Raw genomic sequence first — 17,741 nt, 5'->3', positions numbered from 1 at the left:
GCGGCGCCACTTCCGGTGCGGGGTTATGACGTAACAACCGGGGCGGGGCCTCCGCCGCCGTTCCCATGGCGACCGGGGGCGCGCAGGAGCCGCGCGTGGGCCCGACGGAGACGGCGGGAGAGCGGCCGGTGCGAGAGGAGAGGAACGGGGGGAACGGGGGATCGGGGGTCCGGAGTGGGGAGGAACGGGAGGGCCCAGGGGCATCGGGGGCTCCGGGGGTATCTGCGGCGCCGGCCGTGACCGCTGTCCCCGCCGTCTCCCCGCAGGTCCCGGATGACCCGCGGAGGCTGCGGGAGCTGCTGGAGCACCGGCAGCGGCAGCTGCGGTCCCGCATCGCAGCCTGCGAGGAGCTGACGGCGGCAATGGCCGCGCTGCGAGCGGCGCTGAGCCCCGGCCCGGCGGGCGGCGCGGGGCCCTGAAGAGCCCCGGGACCGGGGATCGGCCCCGCGGAAGGGACCGAGGGGTTCGGGGCTCCAGGAACGGCCGGGCGGTGCCGGGGCAGCTCCAGGGATCGGTGACGGCGGCACCGCCGCGCTCCCCCGTCGTGGCCTTGGAGCTCGCTCGGTCTCGCCGCGCTCGTGCCTTATCGCATTAAATTTACACTTCAAAATAAAGCGAGACGGGCTTGGTCTGTATCTCCCCGCGCCCGCGTGTGCTCCTGAGGAGGAGGCACAGCCGCCCGTGTGCTCCCAAGGTCGGCTCTTCCCCGGCTGCTCTGGGGTCGGGACCAGCCCGAGCGGACACTGGCGAGGCTGCAGAGGCACAAAAACCTTGCTGAGCTTTCCTGTGGCCTCTGCTCAGACCCGGCCCAGAGCCGTGACCTGAGCAGGAACCAGCTACGGGACCTGGATGGAGCTCTGCGGTGGCAGAGGCCCCAGCTCTGCGTTTCCACTCACACCTCAGGGCACCAGAGCGGCCAAGCTGGGCAGTGCTGGGAGAGGGAGGAGGGTGAAAAGGCAAACGCTGCCTTTCAGGGTTGGAATTCCTCTTCCTAAGGGGACAGGCCAGGACGCTCACACTCCTCTCCCACAGAATACTCTCAGGAAAAACTATTATAACACAATGTTTAAATAAGCATTTAATTAGGATTCCATTAGTATTAATATTGCTTTCAATTCCAAAAAGGTTAATTTCCACTTCTTTGCAGATATTTCAAAGTACAATATTAACTTCATACAAAATGAGCAATTAAGCAAACACCATTATTTCACATTCTTCAAAAAATACAAATTCATATTTACTCTTTTGGGTTTTGGAGATGCTCTTCCTTTGGAAGTACTGTACCTGTAACTAACATCTTCACATTGCTCAATGTAAGCACATTTGTTCCCATGTTTCAGAGTTAAATAAATTCCTTTATTACCATACACACATTCTTGAGAAACTGGGGTTTAGTTCAGCTGTCTCCAAGGCCCCAGGCAGTGCAGCCTCCCCAGCCCCACCAGCTCAGCTGGAGCTGGAGCTGCCCCCGGTGTGGAGCCAGGCTGGGGTTTGGGCTGGCTGAGGCAAAACAGAGCAGAGTCAGCCCGAGCAGTGGGAGGACAAGAGAGTCACAAACCAGGAACACCAGCGACTGCAACTACAGCACTGCAAACACACCCTCGAGTCTGCTGGAAAAGGTCATGTGAAAAAAATCTTTTTTTTTTTTTTTAAGAAAAAGTAGAAACTGCATTTATTTGAGAAAGTGTACACTGCATAATGAACCAAATTTTGGCCAGCTTGCACACCACTGCAGCATGGTGTGGGGTTTCACCTAGTTCCAAAAACACACACTTAGACTATGTACACTACTACATAAATATCCAGTTTAATTTGCATTTCTCAGTGCAGACACAGAATCCAACTTCTAGAACATGTGATAGATATCAAGACAAGACACAAAAAAGTTCAGCCCTGTCCATGAGAATTGACTACAGGTAACATTTATAAAAACTTGACATTGCTTCCAAAATATGTTACGGAAAAAATAGTATACAATTAAAAACTCTGCAGTCAGAAATTTATAGGGTTTATTAAAGACATGCTCTTCTTTTTTGCCTTACAGTCCAAACTGACTCCAACAGTTCTGCCCAGCTAGCTCAGGTAACTCCTGCCTAGAACTTTTCACCCGCAGATCTCAAATCGTTTGGCAGAGACACCACCCCTGTCCTCGTTCCGTGGGGAGGATCCGAGGCAGTGCCAGGTTCTGTGCCTTGCCCGGTGTCTCCCGGCCAGCAGTGGAAGCCAGAAAGTGACACCAGAGCTCTGCTCTGCCCCACTGACCCAGCTGCCTCCCCTCAGGAACAACCCAGCAACAGCTGCTCATCTCCAATCTCCTCCAAGGACAGCTACCCTGGGCTCAGCTCCCCCCCAGCTCCAGCTCTGAACCCAGGTTATCTTGGAGTAGGAGTGCTGTAAACAGTTCACAGCGTTGATGCACATCAAGGACAACGTTGTGGATGGCTATGGCCATGCCACCCCCAAGAAATAAGGCAGTAACAGGACATCAGAAACCATCTCGAAGACAAATTTCAAAGGTGCAACATGCCTGTTTGAAAGCAGCTTGTCACTTGTGTTCCCACGTGGGTACCAGAACGAGGACAAGGGGAAGAAGGACACACATCAAGGGACACAGCATGTCCAACAGGAGTTACAAGCAGCCCCCAGAAAGCGTGAGAGAAAAGGCTGCTGAAGCACAGTGCTCTCAGAGGGTTATTTGCATAGATTGGACGTTTGCTAACGATGCATAATTTGTCTGGGGCACGGGGGAAGGGCAGCACAGCAGCCACCACAGCTGTTCTGTCAGACAGACACACACGGACCACGCGGGACAAGGATCTTTAGCTACAGGTATTGCACCAAGTTAAGTGCTCATCTTTGCACACCCCTGTTAACTTTTACTCAGAGCAAAAATAAACTTTGTGAAAGTATATACAAAAGAAATTGCAGCAATTGGGTTAAAGATAAAATAACCTAAAGTGCATTTTAGATACCAGTATGAGGTTCTGCAAACTTGTCTTCCTGGGCACACTCAGCATTACACAAGTGTTCAACTCGTACTTTGTTGCATGTAATTCAGTACCAGCATTCAATCAGTGCTGATTTTCCACCCCACCCCCCACCTGCAAGCACAAAAAGCAATTTCTCCAACCTTCAGCTGCATGCCAAGTCTGCTTGCTTGGTGACCAAAGCTACCAAAGTCAGTAAGTTGACCCCCTCTACATATTTAAGCTTCTACACCCATCTAGAAACTGTGAGTGACCGAGTAAACCCCCACTAGCACAAACAGGTGACCTAGAGCATCACAGTTTTGCTCTCTGACTGGTAATTAAAGGGGTTCATGCAGACTTTGTAGAGGCAGGCACGCTGTTCCCAGAGGCTCCAGCACATGACCCCTTTTCTGGGAATCCAATGTCTCACCACATCTGTAAGGGAAGAAACTCTCCCTTTTATTAACCATGTAATAATGAATATACTAAATGCTGGGGCAGCAAGGAGAGAACAGGAAAATCTCTGGCCTTGCAGAATCTCAGGGCTTTGCTGCAGCTGCCCTTGGATCTCCTTCCATGCCAGCATGGCACAGACTGCCCTGGAGCACAGTCTGATCACACAGTACTGGGGATGATGCAAATGTGAAAACATCTCACACACACGCAGCACAAACACTCTGGAAAGCAGATGAACGATAAACAACAAAAGCACACACCTGTAAAACACAGTGAATGCACAGCCTGTGTGCTCACAGAATCACATGCTCCTGCCTCAGTACAAGCTCTAACCAGTTCCACCTGAATTGCAGCCTGCCTGATGCACGTCTAAGAGGGCAATGGCAAACCCAATGCACCAAAGAATCAGCAGGACAAGGTGCTTTTCCTGGAACACAACAAAAAAATCCCAGCAGCTGTGAAGAGAAACAACAGAGATTGACCCTGGGCACTGCTACCCATCACTGCAGCTCCACATTGAGCTTCCCAGCTCAGAGACTTTGGTAGTTTCTTCTACTAATTTCAGTCACAAAAGAGTTTCTGAAGATGCTCTCTGATCCAACCAGAAGCATGTTTTAGGTTGACTAAGTCATAAGTAGCAAAAGTAAGAAAGCCTCCCTGAAGGCTGTGAAGGCTCAGAAGTGGTGCTAAATTGCCCAGCTGTCACAGTGCAGGCCACATCTGGGACCCTTGTCCCTCATCAGAGGTAACCCCCCACAACTCCTGGGGAATCTTCACACTCCTGCACCAGCTGTCTCCCACAGGCACACATCCACACCCACTCACCCTCAAACACCACAGCTGCACTTTGCCAAAGAAAATGCCCACAGTGAGAGGCACCAGAGGGACCCCACACAGCTCCAGGCAGTGCTCACTCCCCTCCCAAGTGCAGCTCTGTGCAGAGTAGCTGGCAGGAGACTCCTCTGCGAGGACAGTCCCAACCATGCAGGCTTGGGACTCTGTTTTTTGTGTTCAAAGCAGTTCTTGCTGCCATGCAACCCAAGTGCAGCACAAAATGAAGCTGTAGGAGAAAAGCAAAGGGGCCATCACCTCACTGCCCTCCGAGGATTGCCATTACAGGAACAAAACAAGAAATGCTTTGTTAACCTGTTTCGTGGATGCCAAATTTTGCTGCTGCAGGACTCACAGCCCTGCTACAACAGCCCTGCCACACACCCAGAGGAAACACCACCAGCAGGTGTGATGTTCATCCCTGCAACTGCCAACACCGAGCTCTCTGCCCTGGCAGACACACGGAGTGCTCCTGGCACACCTGGCTGCCCTCACAGGACACGGTTCTTTCCCTTCTGCCCTTCATCAGAAGCAAGCTGTCCAGGAGGGGAAGGCCAATTCCCTTCAGTCCTTTTCCACCCATGCCTGGGCAGTGCATTCTCAGGGGAACAGCACAAGAGGTCGCTGAAGCCAGTCTCAGTGCTGGTGAGGCTACACTGAGCGTGTCCCAGGAGGACTGAACACCTGCTCAACACCAGGCAGCACTCACAGGGCTCTCCCCTCCCTGGAGCTACAGAGAGCAGCTCTGATCAAACACAAAGAGTGAAAGATCTCTACCCACTACAGTTTGCATTCCTAAATTGAGTGCAGGGACACTCCCCACTAATTGGCTTACAGTCATTATCTTTGTATCTACTAATGACAACACTGTAAACTGAATAAAAACTATTTAATATTCTTTCCTTTAACACAACAAGACTGACAGCCAAAGCCAGAAAGATGGATAAAAACTATAAAATTACATCTTTTAAAATAATGCAGCATAAATAAACCATTTAGAATGAGACTGCATTTATTGCAACATTACAGGCTTTTTGGTGGAAGGGGGGGTTTGGATTTGATTTACCCTGAGTAGATTAGAATATAGACTCTCAGTTTGATATGAAAAACTATTCTGTTGTGTAACATCTTTTAGTCAAGAAATAGCCCCGTGCACAAAAAGCTGGCATTGCAGTAGGCTGGAGGCAGAGTCAGGCAGAAATTATATAGCTCACTGAAAAAAAAAAAAGAAGCATGTATGGACAACTGAAGGACAAACTCACTGAATTTAAACTAAATTTACGTTGAATCTTTCTCAAAAATTTTTTAAGGGTTGTTCTTCACAAAAGATGAGAGTAACCAGCAAAGGCACCGTGCTCCTGATTCAACAGTCCCAGGGTTAGAATGATGACTTGTTGCTGAACAGAGCCTAAGGAATCAAAAGAGCAGCAGGCACCAACCTGACCACACCTGGGACCCACTGTACCCTGTGGAGGGGCCAAGAAAACAAACTCTGCAGCCAGAGCCAGCAGCAGCTCCAACTGTGCTTCCATGTTGTGACACAGTGTCTGCAACACACTTGAGTCCTAGTGGAATTAGATGAACAGATCTATTAGGGGCACAGGGTACTTGTGCCCTGCTGAAATGAACTCCCCCAAACTCCTGGAGGCTTTAGCAAGAGCATTAATACACAGCAAAACCAGGCACCAGCTCCTCATCAGGTACGTGACAATCGCATTCAAATCACACTGCAGATAAATCCTCCCCCAGCTATGCCATTTCCTCCCCCTGCAGCCTCCTTTCCTGGGCTCCCCTTTAGTGCATGGTTAGTAGAGACATGAGAGACAGAAGAAAATTAGAGACCCAGGAAGTTGTAACAAAGACCCACTTGCTGCCAGTACCTTAATCCCAAAAGTAAGTGATGTGCAATTGGAGACAAAGTAACCCCCCTTTTCCTTTTAAAAATCTTTTTGCACACGAGTAACCTTAACTTCTGTGTTCACATATGACAAGCAAAAGTGACAGACAGTGCAGCCAAAACAGTTCATATATAACTTAGCTTTTTTTTTTTTTTTTTACCTTTTCTTTTTTTAGATAGAATCTCAAAGGTGGATGTACCTGGGACGTGACTAAGATGACATCCGTGAAGCAGAAATAAGCCACAAAACTTCCAAAGAGGAAGGAATAAGAATTGATCCTTCAGTTTCTGCTTCTAAGGAGAAGGGTTTTACCCTCCAGGTGCAAAGAAAAATCTGGAACATCTTCACTTAGAGAAGCTGCTATTCAAACCAATTTCTTCCTCACCCTGCAGTAGTGCTTCGATTGGAATTATATTAGACGGGGTTTCAGGGCTTTGGAGGGACAGGAAGTCCGATACATCCATGGCACTTAACGTTTCAGTCTGGGAGTCTGAAGGGTTAACTATCTGACTCCTCTGCCCACAGGAAGGAGGAGCAGAGGAGGAAGGAAAGGTCTGAGGCTGCAGCTGGGAAGCTGGCTGCTCCAAAGCTTTTGAATCAGGTGAGGAACATTCCTTCTTAACAGTGGAGGTGGCTTTGTCCTTGGCAGAGTCTCGGCAGGCACACTGGCACTGGCAGGCCTCCTCCTGCTTTATAATAATAACAGGAACGCTGAGACCAATCTGCTGAACGGGGTTTCCTGAAGGTGAAACAAAGACAAAACACAATGGAGCTACATAATTTCACAGCAGGGAGAGAGAAATCAGCTTTGTTAAATTGGTTCAGCTTACCTGTGTTACCAGCTACTGGTAATGCAGTGGTAAAAAACACCTTTTCTACTACTTTTGGAACTTGTGGCTTTCGAGAAAAAAAACAAACAAGAAAAAAAGTGTGAATTGACTCAAATTACATTTCTATTGTTCAAATTCTAAACAGCTATATGTATTCCAAAGAGACACACAGAAAAATAGGGCTCAAAGTATTGTTTCAGTGGTCCTAAAGACTGGGCATAACATCCCTTGCATTCTTTGCTGGCAAACTCAGCTTGTGGGTTTTGATAATTCAATGACTGAATTCTTAAACACTGCTGTGTGTGTTCCCACTGGCTGTACTTGCAGCCATTCACTCATGTCCACTTACAGCTGAGAGCCTAAAGTGGCACCAATATTGTCAAAGAGAAAACTCCTCAAGTTTCAGCTATCCAGACTTACTGGAAACCACATTCTCTTTTCAGAAAAACTCTTTTCATTATCAAAATTAGGCAGAGATAGAGAATACAAAATGCCTAAAAACAACCTTTATAGAGTCTTTTGTGCTTCTATGCATTAAAAGTAATACATTAAGGCCCATGTGTATCAGGGCCTGGTGGTGCCCTGTCCTGGATAAACACACTGATACCTGCTGGCAGAAGTCCACCACAAGGGGAAAGAAGAAAGCAAGATCTTTCTGCAGCCAGGGTTTCTCTGTGCTATAATTATTTCCCTGTCCATTGAAGGGGCTGCATTGGTGATGTGTACACCCATTAACATGACAAGCATTATACCACACTGCATCCTGGGGTTTATCTTACAGGTCTCACCCCCCTCCCTTTTCAAAACCAAGGGCTCTAGTAAGAATGGTTCAAGCTGTTCCAAAGCCCTGCTGGATGTACTGACCATTTGTTCTTGGCTTTGTGAGGAACCAGTGGCACCATTTAAGATCCATTGTAAGTTCTGCTCTCCCATGACAATGCTGGACTGCAGAATGGCGGTGTTGGGAGAAGGAGTAATGGTTATAGTGGGGTTACTGGTCAAAACAGGGTTTGCACCAACAGGCACAGTCTGAACTACAGCTGGCAGGGGCTCAGCAGCACTCGGGGCTGTCGAGGCAGGAGCCCCAGCAACCACTGACAGTCCCTGTACAAAGGGCTGTGGCTGAGGCTGGCTGTGCTGCAGGAAGTCTTGGTGACTGGCTGCAAACGGTGTGCTGTGAGGAACAGGCACTTCTGGGGATTGTAAAGCAGTTGCAGGATTCCCAAACGCAGCTGGCTGTGAGCTGGGTGCTATGGAGGAGGGAGCAGCAGGCGCTGCCGAGCCTTGCAGCGCTGCCTGCGCGGGCTCAGGGAGGCCGAGCTGCAGGACCAAGGGGAGGGACAACGAGGCTGCGTCTCCTGCTGGGGGCGGGACCGCAGCCACCGAGTCCGCGTCGCCGTTAAACCCTTCGATCAAGGGAGCAGCTGAAAGAGAAGCACAAAAAATAGGAATATATCCATTCTCATTAGGTCTGAATAAACTGCTTTTTCAATGAACTTATCAGCTAGCTGATGGATTTTTGCCAAGTAAAGCATTAATCATTACCACATTCCTAACTTCAGGCTAGTGTTCAAAAGCAACCCTAGACAGTGAAATCTAAAGGTAGCTGCAAATTCAGGAAGCTGGTAACACTGGGCTCTACAATGAGCCTGATCAGGCTCATCAGCTCTCTCTAATAAGCCTTTTATCAGCCAGGTTGTGCAGCAACTTCAAGAGGGAACCTTGAAAACAGGATGACGTGGACTGCTTAAGAGCTCCATGCCAGTACTGCAGGACAGTGTGCTGGGTCACCTCCCCTGTCACTGAGTGTCACACCGCCTGTGCACACCATGCATCCCAACACCAATGAATTTCAACACTGAAGTTAAAGTACTTTTTGCTTCTTAGAGTTACATTGGGCATCAAGCTTCAGTCTGAAATGCTGAATTCAGTTCATGCATGCAGAGCTGCCAAAAAGTTCTCTTTTACAGCAGTGCAGATATAACTGGTACCTGTCTGCTGAGAGTCATCCTGATTTGCAGTGTGGTCTGGGCTCTGAAACATAGACTCAAAGATGCTTGCTGGTGAGATTGTGCTGAGGTCCTGTCCATGTGTCTGACAAACAGAAAACAAAGGAGAAGACATCAGATAACGTTGCATCTCAGGTCTCCACAAACCCCAGTCAAGCAGCATGTGCATATCAGAAACAACCCTCCAATGAACCAGCCACCCTCAGGAGTGGCAACATATATAAATCTTACATGTTGTAAATTTACACCCAGTTTTTATTACTTCTAATTAAATCTACCAACATAATGAGCAAATCCCTACAAAATTAAATAACTTCTTCAAAAGTAAAATATATTCTTCCGCCTCCACGCTTTGTTTAACCCTTATTTCTTGCAGTACTCCATCAGAAACATTAACTGGCTGCTTGCAGAACCTTTTCTGGAGCAGAAAAAAATAGCTCCATTTAGATTGTATCCTGGACTATGTAATTTTATTCACCCACACTGCTTGAGGAGCAGAATATACACAAGAGCTGCACCCTGCTCCCACACACAGCACAAACAACACAGCCTCCTCAGCATCTCATTTTCCTCTATGTAAAATCTAAGCTCAGTCAACACTCATCAAGAAGCAAGAACGCTTTTATGATAAAATCAGAATCAGATGCAGAGCTTTCTACAGCAGGTTGAACTAAGCACTGCACATTTTGGAGGACAAAATGAAAACTCAAATGAGGAAGAGGCAATTCCAGGACAGAACTCACTGGATTAGAGTTCTCCCGCAGTTCTGAATCCGTTGATATGAGGCTTAAATCACTCAGACAAAGTGAGTGACTTGTATCCTGTGAAAAAGAAAAACCATTTGAATTATATATTAATGTCAGAAATTTTTTTAAATTACTTTTGAGAGTCCATACTCTGCTTATATGGGACTCAGGTCTCAGTTCTAAAATCTAAAAGAAGCAAGATTTTAAAGCAAAGGATATTTAGCAGCTACCAAGGATTCTTAACATCCCTGTCGAAGTACTTCCAATAAGTCATATAACCCAGAATTTTAAATTAGCATAGGAACAAATCAACTTTTAGAAAATAAAAAAAAAAAAATAAACCTTCCCTGGTAGTATTTTTAGTTAGCATCTATTTTACTTCACATGTTTACCCCACAGCATTGATTCCAACTGAAGCACACACAAGGAAAGCAGCGATCCCAGTCTTAAATGTTACACTCTAAGAACAAGCTGCAGATCAAATGACTTCTTCCCCAAGTTATGGTTTATATCCACCCAGCACAGAAGCATTAAGCAGAAGTGCTACTAACCTCAGACACATTGTTATTGGGAAGTGCATTATAGGTATGTCCTTTCTCATGACCTTTCATGTGACTCTTGAGACTGTACTGGGTACTGAAAGTCTTCTCACAACCATTGCTGGGACAGAAGAAGGGTTTTTCCCCTAGAGGCAGCACAGAAGACATTTAACAGACTTAAAAGCATCCTTTGAAAGCACCTGGGAGAGCAGTATTCCATACAAACAAGATATTTAATGCCCTTTCACATATTCAGTATTCCTGGGAGTCCTGCAGGTGAGTGCTTCCATTTCACCACAGGAACTGATACACAACACAATATTTAATTATTATGCATCATTACTGATATATTTGTGAAAACATGTTCATTGAATTCAAGACCTGTCAAGCATAAATATACAAATATAACTGCATTAATGGAAAAATTTGGATTGGCCTGACTCAGGTGCAGGAGTTCACAGCTGGCCTTTTTAAACTCATGAGTTTTCACATGGGCACACTCCTCCAGCCTGCAAAGGTCTCTCTGGATGCCATCCCCTCCCTCACACGTGTCACCTGAGCCACTCAGTTTGGTGTCACTCCCATATTGTATGTAACTATAAATTCATATCAGGATTCTGAATGTCAGTGTAAACTCAATAAGTTCAATTAAAGAAAAATTTTTTAAAATAACACAGAACTTACCAGTATGTGTTCTAACATGTGTTTTGAGGTGGTGGCTTGCAGCAAAAGCCTTTCCACAGCCATCATGCTCACACCTGAATGAGGCATTACAGGACAGTCAGCATCAGCCCCCTTTGATACATTAGCTACAACCTTCAATCATGCTTTGCAATAGTCCCAGGACTCTAACAAGCAGGCCCAAAGCTAAGCCCTGTTAGCAACCAGGTATCTCCCAGCAGCTGCTGTGCATGCTACACACATCATAGCAGGGCTCTGAGTAGATTTTAAAATCCAAGCACAAAGGCAGTACGTGGGGGGTCTCCATGGAATGCATGTTGCATCCCAGATGAGAGCAGCAATGTGTTTTAAAAGATGCTCATCATGGCATAGGTTTATGTTTTAAAAACTACCTTAACTATTCTTGTCTTTTAGGACAATCACTGCACCCACTGTTAAAGGTGCTGCACGAGCTCGAGAACAAACAAACTCCAATGCCAGCCAGACCCCTTCACTTATTTCTCAGGAGAACACCATTCCATTCAGAGCAGTAACAGCTGCTTTTTGGCACAGGTGCCTCACTACCTGAGCCACAGAAGCCAGAACTGCCACCCAGTAACTCACCGAAATGGCTTTTCTCCTGTGTGTGTTCGAATGTGCTTCCTCAGGTCACTGTGCGTTGTGAAGTATTTGCTGCAGCCTTCTGATTCACAGTTAAATGTTTTCCCTGTGTGAAGCCTTTGATGTGCTTTCAACCTAAAAAACATGTCCAAAAAACCCTTCTTAGAACTGGTAGGATAAGACAGCCCTGGCCTGAGGCAAGCTAGTTATGGTTTCAAATGTGCAGGACAGGATCAAAGGTTTAACATATCCTGAGCAGAAGGTAATGAGCTCATGGAAGTGACTACTATCAGTTCCAAAGTCCTCCCAGAAGTCTGAGAGACCTTTGTGTTCAAGCACCACCTTCAATGCTACTGCAGTATAAAGAAGTCACCACAGTTCTGTCATCCTACCCCTTGCACAGCATTGCCACACTTAAGGGGTTTATATTCATACCTGTACATGGAAGAAGCAAAATAAATGTATTCGAACACAAACACAAAGCAAATGCAACCTGCAGAACAGCAACAGCCATACCTACAAGAAAACTCACCAGAGCCTTCCCACCTGTAGTGTTGAATACCCTCTCACCTGTACAGAGCTGAACACCCCTTCACCTGTACAGTGCTGAACATTTCTCACCTGTACAGTGTTTAACACCCCCTCACCTGCACAGTGTGTTGAACATTTCTCACCTGCACAGGGTGTTGAACATTTCTCACCCGCACAGGGTGCTGAACATTTCTCACCTGCACAGGGTGTTGAACTCACCTGTACAGGGTGTTGAAGGCCTTCTCACAGCCCTGCACGTCGCACTCAAAGGGTTTCTCCTTGGTGTGCACCCTGACGTGGATTTTGAGGCTGTAGGAGGTGAGGAAGGCCTTGCCACAGCCCTCCTGGTTGCACACAAACGTGTACTCCCCCCGGTGCGTTTTCTGGTGCGTGCGCAGGTTGCCGGCGGTGCTGTAGGTGCGGGGACAGCCCTCAAAGGTGCACTGGTAGCGCTTCACCTGAAGGACAAAATGCTCCATGCTTAATCATTTTTATTAATTTCTGGAATCTAGACGTGGATGTAGTCCTTTGATGCAGTCAGACATCAAAGACAATGTAACAGATTTTGATATCAAAGCCCCCCCCCCAAAAAATTTACTGCCACTTAATTCTCTGACAGCAACATTTCTGCTGTGCACTGTGAGGAAGGAGTGGCACATGGGAAAGCAGCTGGCCTTGCAGAACAGGAATCTAACAGAAGGGGAAAATGGAAAAACATAATCCAAAATTTTTCTAGCTAAAAATCTGACAAAACAGTTGGAAAGAACATTGAGGAGCCATCAAACCTGTCCACTGGTAACCCACATTTAGCACCTGTATTTTAGTCCAATGCTTCCTGCAGAGCTACTTATTTGTGGAGCAAGAAGACAAAGGAAAATGCACTGTCACAGTGCTCAAACCCACTGCTCTGTGTGCTGAATTACCATCAACACCTTGAGCAAAACAGTTTTCACCATTTCCCATGGTTTAACCACCAGTCCATTCACTACTTCACTTTATCCCAACAGCCTTCACTGAGCCTGGCTCTTTCCTTCTGTGGTTACTGCAACAGTCAGTGCTCAACTGTAACGGATCACATCAGGTCACAAGGACACCCAAAGGTGTCTCAGATTTCTCAGTAAGCCACTGAGATCCCTAGGACATTTTCACATGGAACTAGATTTAGTACCTTCCCCACTTCTGGAACAAGCACAAGGAATTGTTTAGAAGCTTCCAGTGTGCAAGTGGTAACACCTAATGAAATCCCATCCTCTCTTGTGAAGCAGAAGGAATACATCCCCTGATCTGCCTGAATAAACTTATCCTCCACAATTAATTACCAGACTGATGGCTTTCATTTATCTGTTAAAGTTCAGAAACTTCAACACCTAAAGGTGATTGAGATGCCCAAGAGAAAGCCATAAGTCACAAGAGATGCCCAAGAGACAAGTCACACCAGCTGTAAATCAGGTTCTAGACACTCCACCATAAGAAAAGAGAAAATCCCTTCTTGGTTACTTCCAATCTGTTTTGTAGGGCACAAAATTGCCAGCAGAACCCCTTTAAGAAAATTCTATAAAGTAAGTAAGTGATCTTTTGTGTGTCTCAATCCATGGTCTCTTGCTGCTCCCACAACAGATTGGCATTCACCTTCACCTTGCCTCAACAAAACCTTCATGTCTGGAGAACACTAAACCCTCATGAGACAAACAAGAGACTTTTACACAGAGCACAGAAATACCAAACGTGCTGGGTTTGGCTGTGATAGAGTTCATTTTCATACCTGTATAGAGCATGTTCTGGATTTGTGCTTAGTACAGGGCAAATGATATAGAGATGGATTTTTTTAGGGGGCTGGGGGTACACAGGGAGTGGAGAGGGGACACCCAGGACAGCTGACCCTGACTGATCCAGGAATATCACATACCAAGTGATGTCATGCTCAGTATAGAAAGCTGGGCGAGGAGGAGGAAGGGGAAACATTTTGTGTTCCCCAGTCTCTGTTAGGTGTGCTTGAGCCCAGCTTTCCTGGGCATGGCTGAGCTCCCACCTGCCGGGGGAAGCAAGGAATTAATCCCTTCACATTTTCAACTAGTCACTCAGCATTCTCAGAGAAGGAAACAGTAATTTCACTCTAAGCAATTTGCCCTTAATTTACAGTACAAATCAGGCAGAAATTACCACTAAATGCCCAAGAAGGGCAGCATGGTTACAATGCAGTTAGGAAGTCTGGTTGGGCTGAGGCAGCCACAACAAAGGAGCACAGAGCAGTAACACACCAACATCAGCAAGGACATTTTATTACATGAGGAGGGTACATCATCCTCTCCCAGAATCACCAGATCCACTACAATTTGTGCATCAGTCCTGAGGTGAATGTTCCCAGTTACAGCTTTAAGGCAGCTGGAATTTACACTTTACAGAACATCCCCCATGATACTTCCCATGGCACACGAGGGATCTGACACAGGCAGGAACTACCTGAAAATCAAGGAAGGGTTCTGTTAAGCTTTCTAGGTGTTTACATTTAGGTCTAGAAGAAAAAGGACAGTATTAATTACAGATTCAGCTGTTTGGTTCCCAGCTGTCACTGCCCATGTGTAAGGGGAGGTGGCAGCAGCAACATCACTTTAACGGCCTGAACTCTGTCAATGGCCTTGCAGCACTCCCCTCCCTCAAAGGCCAAATCCTTATTTCACAAATCCCTCCAAGGACAGCACAGCCTGCAGCAGTATCACCACCACATTCTGAGCAAAACAAACTTGTCTGTGAAGCATCCCAACATTTAATTCTCCTTCCACATTAGCACATCAGCACACTGCTTTGTGTTACACTGCTTATACAAAACCATCAGATTTATTTGAAAGCCTCACAAAGACAGCAGCAAGAGCTCCAGGCTGCCACAGCACCCAAGCACAACAGAAAACAAACAAGGCAGCAGAGGCCAAGCCCTGGACAGGCAGGACAGGGCCCAGAAACTTTGAAACTAAAGACCATGGCTTTTGGCCAGGGACAGTGAGCTGCTGCCTCTACCAAGGGACACTGGAAGAGCCGTGATCCAGCATTTACCTCAGAAATGGGAACTTGTTGTGCAATAGCCAACAGGGCTGGAGGAAGCAGAGACTCACACCCTGGTTCAAAGTCTACAGTAACTGCTCTGTTTACCTTTAACTCTTCCTGAGCTTACCATATTTCTCCTAAATGGCTACACTTTCTGTGTCATCGCTGAACAAAGAATAACTGAATTTGAAATATGAAACTGTAACCATGTTTGTTCTTACCAACACAACTATGAGTGATGCATAACAGAATTAAAAGTACAACGATAAGTAAAGTGCAAAACCCCTTTTTAGCTTCATAAATGTAAAAGGCTGACCTGAAAACCTAACACTTTAAAACAATTATCTCAAGTGTTAAAACTGTTGCAGACATTTTGGAAGTACCAAAGAACGGAGCTGCTGATTTTCAGAGATGAGCCAGATGTCGGGAGCTTTAGAGCTCTCCTTTCCTCACCTCCAGACAACTTATCAGACCTTTGAAACAGCAGGCAAAAAGGCCTTTCACACGTGCTCAGGGCTCAGTGCCACTGCTTTCACATTGTAGTATCACTGCTCTCTGTTCTGGGAAATTAATTCCAGAAATGGAAAATAAATTCATATAAAACATTTCACTAGGAAATTCCACATCTTACAAGCCTTCTCTAAAAAGCAAGGGTGAAAAAATTAATTTAATTGCACATGCAGCCATTAACCCTGTTTAGCTCCCACCCTCTGCTCTGGAAGTGGCTCAGGGCCCCAAAAGAGGAAAGAGAGTAAAATACTTCAGCAGCTCCAAGCTGCAGAAGCTGCTAACATGAGTAACTGACAAAAGGAGACTCAAACAGGCTTGCTGAACACATCTCAGTCCAGAAACTCCCCAGCTGCAGAGCTGACACCCCCCAGGCCCTTTTCCCCAGCACTCAGCCACGATGGTGACAGTTCTGTGCTGAAGGACAGGACTCAGTGTCACAGGCAGGGCTGACACTGGCACAGACACCTGGACTCATCACACATAACTCAGGCAGGCCTAAAAATGAGCACTAAGCTGTCCCTGAGCTCGTGTCACAGGCAACTTCCCTTTGCTTTTGCACACAAAAGAGTCCCAGGACAAGCCCTCCCCACTGTGCATCCAGACAGAATTCATCAGGGAAACAGAATTAAGAGTAAAGTCCATTTTAACCATGCAGGCTGACCTGTGCTTTCAAAATACATCAGATGGCAGCTTAAAGCTTCCCTCTTCTGCTCCCATTCTCCCTGTGATACAATAAAACTACAGGTAATTTAAAATTTGGCATCTCACGTTTGGTACTCCAGCTCCAAGCAATGGCCTGGCCCATAACTGTGACCTGAACGTGCTTTTCTTGAGAATGTGGCCAATCCCAGAGTAACAGCTCAGGTTGTTTCAGCTGCCTCTGAACTCACACAATAATGACCCGACCAGAAGAAAACCTGAAGATCACTAAAATTACACACTAACATGTGTCACTGCCACACCCTCCTGCCATCCAGTGTCACAAAGCACCTTCTGGCAGGTTCCTAGGGCAGCAGGTGGTGTCAGAGGGAGGAGGGATGGCCCTGGCAGTTCTGCTGGGACATGGTTTAGGGGGGGCTGGGGATGACAACGAGAGCAGATTTAGTGGAGGGCAATTCACTCTGTTACACAAAATCCAAAACCGAACAAAACTACTGCCCCTCTCCTGAAAACAAGCCTTGTGAAAGCCCATTTTCAAAGCCTTTAAGGTGCACAAAACCCAGAATCACATTTAGCTACTCACTTCCTTACGCTTGGTTTTTGGGCACTCAGACTGCAAAGTGAGTGTTGCTCCTTCGATGTTTCTTGGCATGGGAGTTGAACCAGGATTTATTGTTAGATGAATCTGATCTGGAGAAATAATGTGTTGCACATAACCCTGTGACATCCCTTCATGATCTGGTATTAAATGAAATCCTTCTTCATGACCCTCGGGTAAAAAAGGCAAGTGATCACCACACTGTCCTTCATCCTCCTCATCTTCCAGCACACTGTGGTCCTGCTCTATGAGCACAGTTGTCCTGTCATACACCGTCCCGGACGAGGAGGACACCAGTCCGTTTTTGTCAGAAAACCTCATCATGTTTTCATCTTGGGTTAAGTCGTCTTCCTCCGCTTCATAGTAGATGGCGTTGCCCTCGGGACTGTTCTCGCCCATGGCTCCGCGCCTCTCACCGCGCTACCGGGAGCTCCGGCCGGAACGGCTCATCTGTAACAGACGGACGGGTGCGGGAGGGTCAAGCGGCGCGGCCGGCCCGGCCCGGGCCCCATTCCGCTCGCAGACACAACCCCAGGGCGGCCGGTGGCGGTGGGGCCGGGCCGGGCCGAGCGCCGCGGTCCCGCCCCGAGCGCGGCACTACCCCCACCCGGCGCGGTCCCGCGAAGAGCCACTACGGGTGCCTGCGCGAGCCGCACTGCTCCGGCTAAGCTCGGCTCTGCTCGGCCCGTCCTTCCTCCCTTCCCCTGTCCCACTCACCCCCGCCCGCTCACCGGGTGCCGGCAGCGGCTCCTTCCCCGCCCCAGCGGCACCATGATCGCCGCGACCCCACTTCCGCTTCCGGCCGCGCGCGGCACGCCGGGAGCGCCGCGCCCGCCGCGGGGGC

At 47.5% G+C, this 17,741-nt stretch overlaps 1 protein-coding gene across 2 annotated transcripts; it reads right to left on the bottom strand.

The window, feature by feature from the left end:
- Positions 1-6,295: 6,295 nt before the first annotated feature.
- MTF1 (metal regulatory transcription factor 1) lies at positions 6,296-17,699 on the bottom strand. 2 transcript variants are annotated; one of them, XM_014881309.2, is made up of 11 exons: positions 17,629-17,699; positions 16,883-17,347; positions 12,310-12,548; positions 11,563-11,694; positions 10,963-11,036; positions 10,291-10,424; positions 9,737-9,814; positions 8,976-9,078; positions 7,849-8,408; positions 6,985-7,051; positions 6,296-6,893 (listed from the first exon to the last, which is right to left on the bottom strand). In XM_014881309.2, exons 2-11 carry the CDS (start codon positions 17,294-17,296, stop codon positions 6,499-6,501), a joined length of 2,196 nt encoding a protein of 731 aa, XP_014736795.1. In that variant the 5' UTR covers positions 17,297-17,347; positions 17,629-17,699; the 3' UTR covers positions 6,296-6,498. The 2 variants fall into 2 exon arrangements, with proteins under 2 accessions (XP_014736795.1, XP_088034625.1); XM_088178499.1 differs by having other exon boundaries at positions 17,615-17,683.
- Positions 17,700-17,741: the final 42 nt, after the last annotated feature.

Source organism: Sturnus vulgaris, chromosome 24, assembly GCF_052056855.1.
Source record: "Sturnus vulgaris isolate bStuVul1 chromosome 24, bStuVul1.hap1, whole genome shotgun sequence".
Taxonomy (NCBI): Eukaryota; Metazoa; Chordata; class Aves; order Passeriformes; family Sturnidae; genus Sturnus; species Sturnus vulgaris.
This window is presented reverse-complemented; position numbering and strand designations above follow the sequence as displayed.